The sequence below is a fragment of the Protomyctophum parallelum genome (genome assembly GCF_964188405.1).
Source record: "Protomyctophum parallelum genome assembly, chromosome: 2".
In the NCBI taxonomy this organism is placed as follows: Eukaryota; Metazoa; Chordata; class Actinopteri; order Myctophiformes; family Myctophidae; genus Protomyctophum; species Protomyctophum parallelum.
Window position 1 is genome coordinate 376,119 of NC_139699.1, and position 12,800 is coordinate 388,918.

Below are 12,800 nucleotides of genomic sequence, written 5' to 3' on the forward strand. Positions count from 1 at the left end.
GTGCTTGTCACTGAACGGTACTGTAGCCCAATTTATCTTATGCTTAGAAATGCTCATTATTTATTTAAATAATGTTATATTCTTTAATTCAACAATAAAATATTTATTTAATTTAAATAAATAAAACATTTATTATTTAAAATAACAAATGTTCATAGCTGAAATAGAAGTGTCTATTTGTACGTCTCTAAATGTTTTGATGAATTGAACATGGTGGACCCTGTTGTAAACAAGCGTAATGCTTAATTGGGTCATCCACTCACAGTTAACAGTCTTTGTCTTGAGTTTGTGCTTGAAATGTACTGTAATTCTGCAAACTGTTAATAAATATTTCAATCAATCAATTCTGGGGAGGTCTCTGGAACAACATATTTTCAGATGGGGGTCGGCGGCCAAATACTCATAATTCTGGGGGTCCTTGACATGAAATATTGAGCACTGAGAGAATTAAAAAATAAATCTACAGAGCAACTATATTTGGAGGTATGAATCTCATCAACACTTGGAGTTAACATCATGAGGTTGTTAACACAAGCCAAACCTCTAACAAAGAGGCGCTTCAAATTGCGCTTCAAACGTTTTTGAGAAGAAACAAATCTGAATCAGATCTGTGAAACATCCAGACTGGAATCCGATTAGATTACATTAAGTCTAAACACAAACAAGTGGAATCCAATTTTTACAAATGCGACTTGAGCCACATTCAGAGGTGGTCTGATTCAAATCTCATTCAGGAGATCAGTCTCAGTCTGAACGCAAAATAAATCTGATTCCATGTGACTTGTTTGTGTTTAGAGTCACTTATTTAAACAGATCGCATTCCAATCTGAATCTGGCACAGATCTGATTCAGACTGGATTCAGCTGCCAATCTGAACACAGATCTGTGACAGATCCCATCTGGTCACTTGCAGATGCAGTGAACGGTCGATCAGATTTGACTGGATGTGACTGCAGTCTAAATGGGGCATTACTACATCTGTCTTGTTTCTCTTGTTGTCTCCTTGATTTGATAAGCAAGAAACACCAACACACACTCACAAAGTCACCCAAGTGTAAAACCAATAAATATACTCATATAGTGAACAAAGTGTTCTTGTGCCTCATCGTCAGAAATGTGAGTTCACCGGAGGTGGGAGGAGCATTAAATGCCAACCTGGCTGAAAACTAGTGGTGGGCATAGATTAATTCTTTTAATCTAGATTAATCTCACTGCAATTCTGGAGTTAATCTAGATTAATCTAGATTAAAATGGCTCATTTGAACTCTGCCGAAGGCATTGAAAATATGTGTGCGCTACCTAAATAATGACCAGAAGTAAATCCTTGAACGGGCCACGTGGCCCATTAGACCAGGAGCCCTATCATAATTGGTAATGAAAATATAATAATGTTCAATACGATGTACGTGTGTTATACATTGTTTATTCAGTTAAACACGAATAACCATAAACACGTTACCATACAGGCAATTTGGAACAGTGGGTGCAAGAACAACCCCCTTTTCTGGGATATGACATTAATTAAACTGTAAACCTAGAGGTGATGAAGAACTGTTTACAGTCAGTAGCTTTGTAACATGACTTGAGTCCAACCTCTACCTCTACCTCTTCCACCAGTCACTCACCTCCAGTGTGGGGCGTCCCAATCCCAACCCTGGGGCTTCCTATTCCCTCTCCTACTGTACCTCATCAGTACTGGGGTTTCCTATTCCCTCTCCTACTGTACCTCCATCGGTACTGGGGTTTCCTATTCCCTCTCCTACTGTACCTCATCAGTACTGGGGCTTCCTATTCCCTCTCCTACTGTACATGATTTGAGTCCAACCTCTACCTCTCCTTCTTCCACCAGTCACTCAGACACACCAGCTTGTTCACATTGTCTGGTGACAAACTAGATCTTTTTTTCTGTACAATGTGGCCTGCTAAAGAGAACAGTCTCTCGCATGGGACAGTTGTGGCAGGAGTCCCCAAGTACTTCTGGGCAATGTGGGCCATCTTACCATAAACAGCAGTGTGCTCTGACCACCACTTCAGTGGACACTGATCTAAACTGGCACTGGGCTCTACCTTGTACCTCTCTACAACATTGTCTACTACTGGTATCTCGTCTTCTGACTCTGACTCTGATCCCATCAGCAGTAGGGCTGTCTTCTTTTGAGGTGGCTCAGGGTTCTCCTCCCTGGGCGGCTGCAGAGCAGGTTCTTCTGCCCTCACCAAGTCACTCAGCTTTCCCCACACTGGCTCCCTCTCTGCTCTGGGCAGGCATTTGAGATCTTTGAAGCGTGGGTCCAGAGCAGTGGCCACCTTTTGATGAAAAATAAAATAAAGATTGATGGAAGAAAATGTAACTTTCAAAATCCTCCATATTTCTTCATGACTCATTCATCTATCCATTTATCAATCTTCTGGCTTAACAGTCTATAATGGTCAGCCAATACAGTTATCTTCTGGTCAGTACGTGTCACATACCTTCAGCCATTCCAGGTTTGTTTTCTCCCTCCGCTGGTTGAGGTCTTTGATGAAGGCAGTCTTGAAGCGCACAATGTAGGCAGGATCATCATCAGAGATCTTCATTGCTCGCAGGAGATGACACAGGGCAGGTAAAACGACAGAGCAGGAGACATACTTTTCCCCACCAAGGAGCTCAGTGACGTACCTACACACACACACACACACACATTAAGAGGGGTGAATTGACACCAAAAACGACGCCACAATGTCACAGCAGGACACACGCGCGCACACACACACACACACACACACACACACACACACACAGAGCATAGCACACAGAGGACAGTACACACACACACAGTTGCACACAGACATCACAGCCCCAAACACAGCACGGCCACACACAGACAGCACAGCCCCAAACAAACAGCACAGCCATACACAGACAGCACAGCCCCAAACACAGCACAGCCACACACACACACACACACACACACACACACACACACACACACACACACACACACACAGAGCAGTGTGCACTGTGCACACACACACAGCCACACACACACACAGAGCAGTGTGCACTGTGCACACACACAGCCACACACACACACAGCAGTGTGCACACACACACACACACACACACACACACACACACACACACACACACACACACACACACACACACACACACACAGCAGTGTACACACACACACACACACACACACACACACATAGAGCACAGCACAACACACACTTACTTGCATGGCTCCAGCAGTTTCTCCAGCTTTGCCAACTTCTCATATTCAGCATGTGTTGGGAGGGCCAGCTTGTGGGTCTGCTGAGCCAGCGTTGCGTGCACTGCGTCTCTGTTGCGCCTCAAACGTGTGATCATCGCTAGGGTTGAATTCCAGCGTGTTGGAACGTCTTGCACGAGTGACTCCTGGTCTTGTTCAAGGGATGCTTGCTGGGCATTCAGCTCGTCTGAGTTAGCCGGACTGTGTTTGAAATGTCCGACCACTTTTCGACACTTGGCCAGTACACCATCAAAACCACCATCCCGAAGTGACATTACAACGGCCCTCTGTACAAGATGAGCAACGCAGGGCAAGTGCTCAAATGGTAATATTCTCCCTGCTGCTATCATGTTGGGAGCGCTGTCGGTTCCAATGGTGGTGATTTTTTCAGCTATGCCCCACTGATTAGCGACGTCGAGAAACTGTCTGGCACAAGCTTCTGCAAAGTGGCGCTCCTCCGTTTTAATCACACCTGACGTTATAGGAGAGACAAAGTAGATCAGAATAAGTTTGCTATTAATAGGAGACTTACAATTAGCAGGCTGGCGTTGTTGGGGCTAGCTAGCAAACGTATAATGTTGGCTGGTGGTAAAATAAATCAATCGATCCCTGATAACGTTAGCTAAAGCTGTGTAAATGTTAGGCTGAATTAGCAATATTACATGCCGCGGTGGGGTTGGTTTCAGGTTGGATATTCAGCCAGGATGGCTGGGTATCCAGCCCGAGACCAACTTCACTGTGGTAAATTAATTTAAATTACATAACGTACCTAAGGCGAACGAGTGAAGTTCCCAGCTGACATCGATGAGGTGTACAGTAACGCCAAGGTAGTTGTCGTTTTTGACAGATGTCCAATGGTCCCCAGTCAGTGCTACACACGCCGCCCCGGCCAACTTTTCATCTTTCGCAGCTTTCTCTGCGGCGTACTGGTCATGGATTCTCCTTGTGATAGTTCGTCTCGCAGGTAGTTTGTAAGATGGGTCGCCTGTGGCCGCCTGGAGAAGAAGCTCGAGCCCATCATCTTCAACCACACTGATAGGCCGGCAGTTGATGGCAATCCACTGAGCTAGGAGGTTAGTTAGCTTGGCTGATAGAGTTGGGCTGACGGGCTTGCCACGGTTGCACTCAAACATTGTAGTTTGACGAACACTTTTCCCCGGAGCCATATTAGTGCTTGGCCCGCCGGCAGCTTCGCTATCATCAACCAACGCAAAGGGATGCTTGTGCGTTAGGTGATACTTCAGACTTGAAGAACTCCTACAGTAAGCCATTTCTGCTTTGCACAGGGTGCAAACCACCTTGTTCTTGTCGAGGTTTCCATTGGGAAGCTTCTTGTAAAGAAATTTCCCCTGAAGCAAACCTGGGTTCACAGAGTCCTGCATGCTGACGTTTGATGTGGCACGCCGCACTGTTCATTAATTTCACCCGTGTCCGGTTAGGTTAGGATTTGTTACCGCCCCGCTCTCAGAGTAATTTATTTCACCTTGTCCCTGTTAGGTTAGGACTTCTCCCTCCCACAGAGTAATTCCGGCGTCCGCCAGATAAAACTATCAAAGTGAAATTCCTAGTTTGCTTGCTTTATGCAGTCAATGCAGACCCAGCTCTTAGACCCAACTTTGAGAATAGATTAATGGCGATAATTTTTTTGACGCGCGATAATATCCTCGCGTTAACGCAGCACGTTAACGCCGATAACGGCCCAGCATTACTGAAAACACAATCTCCTCCCCTCAGTGGTGTTGGTGATGGCTCACAGACGCAGACGGCGGCTGCAGGTCTTTGCTCTCTGTGTCCGAAGCAGAGTCGATGTCCTGCGTCTGCTGTTTCATCCACATGGCAGCTCCTCGTGTCTGAGATATAGAAACAGAAAGTTAGCTCCACCTCTCCCCCTCTCAAACTGTCTGCTAAAGTAGCTAACTCCACCTCTCCCCCTCTCAAACTGTCTGCTAAAGCAGCTAACTCCACCTCTCCCCCTCTAATGCAAGTAACTGACAATATATAAAGTCACAACACCAACTCTGATGAGGCAGCATCGCATTGTTTGAAATAAATCACTCCCGTGTGAAGTGAGGGGCTTTTTACCAAACCTTATCATCTCACATCATGACGATATCATAACATAACATGTATATGCCGATTTGCTCAGTGACAGACAAAACACACACTGTTCATTGTTAAGTTAAACGCCCGGGGGTATTTATTCCATTAACCCATTCAGGACGGGAACAACTTTTGGGATTATGTTATACTTTAGCTATTGAAAAATAGCAGATCTACAAGCTCATAGTGCGGCAAGTGCCGCGCTACGAGCTTGTAGAAAAATCGTGAAAATGTGGCGTGAATCTTTGAATATATATTCTTTCCCAGTGGACGTTTTTAACTTCAATCTTTGCTTCTGAGGGGTCTCTGGAACAGATAGGGGTCCCGCGGCCAAATACAGATAATTCTGGAGGTCCTTGACATGAAAAAAGTTGAGCACCATTGACATACTGTAGATCGACAACAACGGGAGGTATGATTAATTCTAACGCGACTAGCGGTGGGCCGTCTAACACATAATCTTTGCTTAGAATTGGACGGAATTATTTAGATTTAGATTCACGCCAGCCTGTGGAGCGATGCGATCGGTTTTGATATCAATACATCACCGTCCTTTTATTAATCTCAGTCCTGGGCGACGAGTGTTACTAATTGATAGGACGGAGAACTCTTGCCGCTTGGGTGTTAATGGCATTTAATGTTTGTGTTAGTGACAAAACAAACATTAAACTCTGTCCATTGTCAATGGACAAGACAAACATTAAACTCTGTCCATTGTCAATGGACAAGACAAACATTAAACTCTGTCCATTGTCAATGGCGTTTTGAATGTTTGTCTAGACAAGACAAACTTAATTAAATTAAACATAGGAGGGGCCAGCGCCCCTCAAAAATAGAATCTTTTGTATTAGCTTTAATATGTCATGTTACTTAAGGAATGGGATCTGAGATGATGATCATTACTGTGTCTACAGTACCTGCCCCTGAGATGTCTATCAGTGAAAGATTCAATAAAAAGAGGTTAGGGTTAGGTTTAGGGGTTAGTGTTTAGGGTAATAGTTACCTTCCTCTCTCAGCTATCTGATCCTCGCTGACAACAGGGATCTGGTCCGCTCCCATGATGGACAACCTAGAAATCACATTATGCATTATGTTGATGGCAGCGACCGGGAGCCAATGGAGGGAGAGGAGAAGGGGGAGGGGCAGCGACCGGGAGCCAATGGAGGGAGCGGAGAAGGCGGAGGGGCAGCGACCGGGAGCCAATGGAGGGAGCGGGGAAAGGGAGTGACATGTGAGAATTCTGGCTCGTTGAAGACCAAGCGTGTTGTGGCATTCTGGATCAATTGGAGAGGCTTAAGTGTGCATGCCGGTAGGCCAGTAAGGAGGGCGTTACAATAGTCAGGTTTTGACCTGACTGATCTGTCTGGATGAGGAGCTGGGCTGACTCCTGGGTGAGGAAGGGTCTAATCCTTCCAATGTTATAGAGTTGGCTTCCCTTGGCGTCCCCATTTCCCTGCAGCTGTGCACCTGTGACAGAGTGGTATCCCCAAATAGGCTGTGCCCCGATTCCCTGCCTATGCCCAGGTGAAACAACAGGCTGTGCCCTACAACACCTTCCCATGCACAACATTAACATTGAATCGACTACAACAGGCTTTACGTCACATACTGATAAAATAACCTTAATAAAACTTTCAGTTTGTCATGTCTAGTTTCCTCACAAAACAGAGTATGAGAAAAATGTTTTAATGACCAAAGCTTGCAGTGGGAGTGTCCAAAGTCTCTTTCCCATTTCAATGTACAGATTTAACTTTGATCCGACTCACCTCAGCGGTGGACTGCAGGCTGTGTGTACGTCCACACTACTACTGTACACTATCCCAGGTTAGGGTCAGACTCACCTCAGCGGTGGACTGCAGGCTGTGTGTACGTCCACACTACTACTGTACACTATCCCAGGTTAGGGTCAGACTCACCTCAGCGGTGGACTGCAGGCTGCAGGGCGAACTTGATCTGGTTGACTCTGTGGTGAACGGGCTTGCCGTAGGTGGCTCCCTTCGGTACGGGGCGTTCACGACCATCACGGCACACACGGATACGATAGATGACGTAGCCTGTTGAAACAAAAAAATATATGCTAATGACGTAAACATACGCTAATGAGGTAGCCTGTTGGAATAGAACACAGTGCTGCTGTTTTTGCTTGTAAAATGTGTTATATTGATTTCGGCACCACAAAATATTTCTCAATGTCATAAATACATATACCTAACATCTAAAACAAGTACTGGTGCCTTAGTTTACTCATACGTTAATCTAGATCATGAAATGTAGCACATTTGTAAAAAAAAAAAAACGCTTCAACTAACGTAAATGGCACCCAGCACACTGAAACATACACACAGTGCTGTGCCCTGAGATGGAGGGATGCAGCTGACCACTGCATGTCTTGTAGTTGAAGCGGATGTCAGATGTCTATAGGGTGAGCAGGAAAGGTGACAGCACTGAGCCCTGGGGAGTGCCTGTGATGTACACCAGCACCTCCGAACAGACAACCCTGCAGTCTCACATACTGCAGTCTGCCCCAGAGATTCTTAGATCCATGCCACCAAACCATGCCCCCCCCCTTCAACACAAGCTTCTGCAAGCAGTTGTGACCGGATAGTTTTGAAGACACTGGAGAAGTTTAAAAAAGCATGATTCTAACTGTATTGCCCTGGGTGTCAAAGTGTGTGAATGCATTGTTTAGCATGTAGAATAGATGACATCATCAAACCCAATGTCCACCTGGTATGCAGACTGAAGGGGGCCAATGTACTGTACCCTGTACTGTTGTCGTATCTGTTATGTTTTGCTTTGTTTTTTTTCTTTTTCTTAATAAAGTCTGTTCCTAGTGTTCCTATGTAAAGCGCTTTGGGTATCTAGAAAAGCGCTATATAAATTTGAGCTATTATTATTATTATTATTATTACGTCCACACTACTACTTTACACTATCCCAGGTTAGGGTCAGACTCACCTCAGCGGTGGACTGCAGGCTGTGTGTACGTCCACACTACTACTGTACACTATCCCAGGTTAGGGTCAGACTCACCTCAGCGGTGAGTCTTTCAGACCCCGATCTGAAAAGATGTCGCTCCAGGGACCCCAACCTCATAGCGCGGTGTCGCACTATGAGCTTGTAGATCTGCTATTTTTCAATAGCTAAATTATAATATAATCCTTAAAACACCAAAAGGGGTTCCCGTCATTAATGGGTTCAAAGGAGCTGTAAGTGTCCAGCCTACAGTCCTTAAGTACCCAGTAAACACTCACCCTGCTAGGCCTTGTATCCCAGCCTACAGACCCAGTAAACACTCACCCTGCTAGGCCTTGTATCCCAGCCTACAGACCCAGTAAACACTCACCCTGCTAGGCATTGTAGCCCAGCATACAGACCCAGTAAACACTCACCCTGCTAGGCCTTGTAGCCCAGCATACAGACCCAGTAAACACTCACCCTGCTAGGCCTTCTATCCCAGCCTACAGACCCAGTAAACACTCACCCTGCTAGGCCTTGTATGCCAGCCTGCGGTCCTTGTCGGGCCTGGTGGGTCGGGGATCTCTGTAGAGTACTGGCGGTACTGCAGCAGGAAACGCATCACGTCCGACTGCTTCTTGCGCCACAACTCCTGCATGTATTTGTACGCTCCCATCTTGGTTTATCTGCAGGAGGAGAGACAGCAGGACAGTAAGACAGTGTACAAAAATACTTTCCGTCAAGAAATTCTGTGCAGGAGTTTGGAAGCGCACGTCAAAGTCACCCTTGCGTACCACCTGTTTCGAATTTGCACATAATGCAGGAGGCAGCAGCGCAACCCGTTACAAAAAAACGAGTGTTTCCAAACTGCAACACAAAAATAATCACCTGCAAAGAATGTCTTGACAGAAAGTAGCTCATAACAACATGTCTACGGGTGGATTTTTATTAAAGCGCAAATAACATGCATTTTAAAACCGCTTTTAATATTTAATATCATATTGTCTATGTCCCTCAAAGTTATTTCTAATGGTTTGAGCCTCAATCACCACTCTGATATAAACAGTCCTTGTCATTTCTTTCTGGACTTTGAAAGCAGTTTTAGCTGCAGTACAGTAATGTCCTGAGATGGTGGGGGTGCTGATATGCAGATTATTTAATATTTGAGTCATTATAATACTGATGCTAGATAAAACCAGGCTTGTTTCCATTCCATGCTAGCTTGGAAGACTGAAGAAGAGGAGGAATTATACAAAGTAGGGTGACATTGATGACATCACAATGAGGACAAAATCAGTTGAGCTGTTCCTGAGAGCAATTTCCATTAAAGCACCAATATGATATGAAAGCCTGATTGTATAAAATTGGTTATTTGTGGGGATAGAAAACACATATGGGAGCCCCAAAAACACAAAATGAATTGAAAAAGTTTAATTTAATGTTATAGGTCCTTTAAACAAAAGCTCAGCAGATTGAAAGAGGATAATTCAAGCTTTCCCTACAGCTGCAATGTTAGTGAGTTTAACGTCGTTTAATACAAGCAGATCGCAAACGCAAATTGGATGAATGGGGAGTCAATGGAAGGTATTGCAACTCTAGATTCATCCCATTATAAAAAAATCTAGAGTTGCAAATTGCTGCTAGTCTAGTATCAACTAGGCTTGATAGATAGCCTGATATAATCTGGGCTTTAAATGAGCTGTACTGTACTTTGTTTGAATGTGTGAAAGGTGGTATATAAATAAAATGCCCTACTTGCTCAGACTGAGGTAACGCATAGTCATACACACACACATATATATATATATAGTCTGTATAATCATTCATAGGCTACTACTCATTGTTGACAGAACATACTGTATTCATTTCACACTCAGAGATGATAGATAATTCAATCACTGTTCATTCAGTCAATTCAATTCAATTCAAAGGGCTTTATTGGCATGAGACAACATACATTTACATTGCCAAAGCCACTGACTGAACATGTGACTCATTCAGAGATAAAGTGGAGTATTTTGGTGTAAACTGAACGGAATGGTCTCTCTGTGTGTGTGTGTGTGTGTGTGTGTGTGTGTGTGTGTGTGTGTGTGTGTGTGTGTGTGTGTGTGTGTGTGTGTGTGTGTGTGTGTGTGTGTGTGAGGGTGTGTGTGTGTGTGTGAATGAATTTCTCAGTTTTTGTATTGTTTTTGATTGATTTAAGTACCGGTGTATATAGATCAACTTGAAATCTCATTCATCACACCGATTTCCAAAACGGCTGTTTAATAAGCCTACAGATTTGTTTTTAACATCGCCATGTCACCATCATCACCTACCTATATAAGTTCACCTTAGTGTAATAAAGCATTACACTTGTTTACAAGAGGGTCCACATTTTTCAATTCATCAAAAAGGTGTAAACTGACCTTAAGTTGTTCCAGTCTCAGAACAGTTGGTTGGTTGGTCCGTTTCGCTGCGGCTGTAGAGACACTCAGACATGTAACGTAATTTAACTTTGGCAATGGAAGCAAATGGACCCGCTCGTTCAGACAAGACGGCTCGGTTCAATATATGTAACATAGTTCCTGCTACTGTATAATTTATTATGAGCAGCAAAATTACCACAATAATAATAGACGGAGCCATAGGCCTCTTTTCCACTATGGGGTGGAACAAGAACCAGAACTAGAACTTTCCAGATCCCAGAACTACCAGGAACCTGTGAAGTTCCAGAACCAAGTTCTGGTTCCACCTTGCTAGTGGAAAAGGGGCCTTAGAGTATACTCTATGGACGGTCAGCATGCTCAGAATGAAAACATCCGGTGTGGAGCGTATAAGAGGCCGCCCGGGCGGAAACAAACACTTTGAACAGATCGGTTCCGTCTCTACAGTTCCTACTCCACTGTGCGCTTCTGTCTGTCTGCGGAGGTTTACGGTAAAACAGCGACGCCCTGTGGGTGCATGTGCTCATTACATTACATGACATTATGTTAGTTAGAGCACTGGTTAGAGGAGCGCCCTTGTTGCCGAAAGGTTGCCGGTTTGATTCCCCAGACGGGCAGGAGAAATCTGGGTTTGGGAAGTGATTGTCATCACTCACCCAACACCGCTGAAGTGCCCTTGAGCAAGGCACTGAACCCCCAACTGCTCTGTGTGTGTGTGTGTGTGTGTGTGTGTGTGTGTGTGTGTGTGTGTGTGTGTGTGTGTGTGTGTGTGTGTGTGTGTGTGTGTGTGTGTGTGTGTGTGTGTGTGTGTGTGTGTGTGTGTGTGTGTATGTGCAGGGCGTTGCTGAAAATGAGCACCTGTGCTCAGCTACTTCCCTGGGTAAAAAAACAACAACAAGGAAACATGTTGAATTCTATTTATTTTATTGCAAAAGTATTCATTTCTCACTTAATCATAGGCATATTTGACCTTTAACCTGGGGACCCCCACAATGATCATATTTGACCTGGGGGCCCCCAAAATGATCATATTTGACCTGGGGGCCCCCAAAATGATCATATTTGACCTGGGGGACCCCCAACAAAAGGTACAACAAATAAAAAATAAAACCAGAATTTGGCATTTAAAACGTGTTCACATAGCCTATAGATATTGAATATTTCCTCGTTTTAAACATGCAAACAAAATGAAATAAGAATGATTATTGTATCTATAATATATCTGTATTATAGATAAAGAATGATGACTTCTGGCTTTATCCAATTTTCATTCTGAAAAGTTATGCAAACAATGCACAATACAATGCCTGATATGCACATGTAAATATACAACTGACATGTTTCATGTATAAAACATGTGTGAAAAGTACGAAAAAAGCTACACATGCGGAATGCTAGCGTTTTGCCCAGTGATGTGTGGAATGCTAGCATTTTGCCCAGCGGTGTGTTCAGAATGTCGTAGAAATGTAACCCTGTATGAAACCTTAACCCTAGAAATACCATATCGGTATAGACCGATTCAGAAACTGGTCTCATGGTCGCAAGGACGGAGTTCTCCGTTCTATCAATTAGTAACGCCCAGTGCTCAGAACGGAGATTAATAAAAGGACGAAGATTTATTGATATCAAAACCGATCGCATCGTTCCACAGGCTGGGAGCGTCTGTTGCACAACATTCAATGTTATTTTCCAGTTGGGACATCGCAAATGTTCCACCCATTTTAGCCGACGAGATCGAAAATCTTAAAACGTGAATAACTCTTGATCTAAATCATTCCGTCCAATTCTAAGCAAAGATTATGTGGCCCACCGTGGTCGAGTTGCTAGTCGCAGTACAATGATTCATATCTCCCGTTGTTGTCGATCGCCTCGGGTGTATTTTGGCTACATCTAGCTACTTCAGCTTCATCTGGGATAGCGCCTGGTGCGTCGCTAAATGTGCTCCGTTCTGTAAATCGCTGGGCGCTCTGATTTAGTAGTCCTTAACCCTACCTCCTCTGATTTTGTAGTCCTTAATACCCCCCAGGCGATGAATGTGTTTTAATATGTAAAGGGTTAGGAT

The 12,800-nt window shown here is 44.3% G+C and overlaps 1 protein-coding gene across 1 annotated transcript; it reads right to left on the reverse strand.

The window, feature by feature from the left end:
- Positions 1–1,738: 1,738 nt before the first annotated feature.
- On the reverse strand, positions 1,739–10,911 carry LOC310855121 (E3 SUMO-protein ligase ZBED1-like). Its single transcript, XM_083760012.1, has 8 exons — positions 10,721–10,911; positions 8,839–8,998; positions 7,271–7,408; positions 6,358–6,423; positions 4,024–5,104; positions 3,219–3,726; positions 2,470–2,656; positions 1,739–2,304 (listed from the first exon to the last, which is right to left on the reverse strand). The coding sequence occupies exons 5-8, from the start codon at positions 4,634–4,636 to the stop codon at positions 1,828–1,830; spliced, it is 1,785 nt and encodes a 594-aa protein (XP_083616138.1). The 5' UTR covers positions 4,637–5,104; positions 6,358–6,423; positions 7,271–7,408; positions 8,839–8,998; positions 10,721–10,911; the 3' UTR covers positions 1,739–1,827.
- Positions 10,912–12,800: the final 1,889 nt, after the last annotated feature.

What these genes read in the sequence shown, in the direction of transcription:
- LOC310855121 (XM_083760012.1), bottom strand. Translation starts at nt 4,636, where the DNA reads ATGCAGGACTCTGTGAACCCAGGTTTGCTTCAGGGGAAATTTCTTTAC. An exon ending in ACTTCACTCGTTCGCCTTAG is followed by an intron (nt 3,727 to 4,023) that starts GTACGTTATGTA and finishes CTATAACGTCAG; the next exon opens with GTGTGATTAAAACGGAGGAG. An exon ending in CAAACCTGGAATGGCTGAAG is followed by an intron (nt 2,305 to 2,469) that starts GTATGTGACACG and finishes TTTCATCAAAAG; the next exon opens with GTGGCCACTGCTCTGGACCC.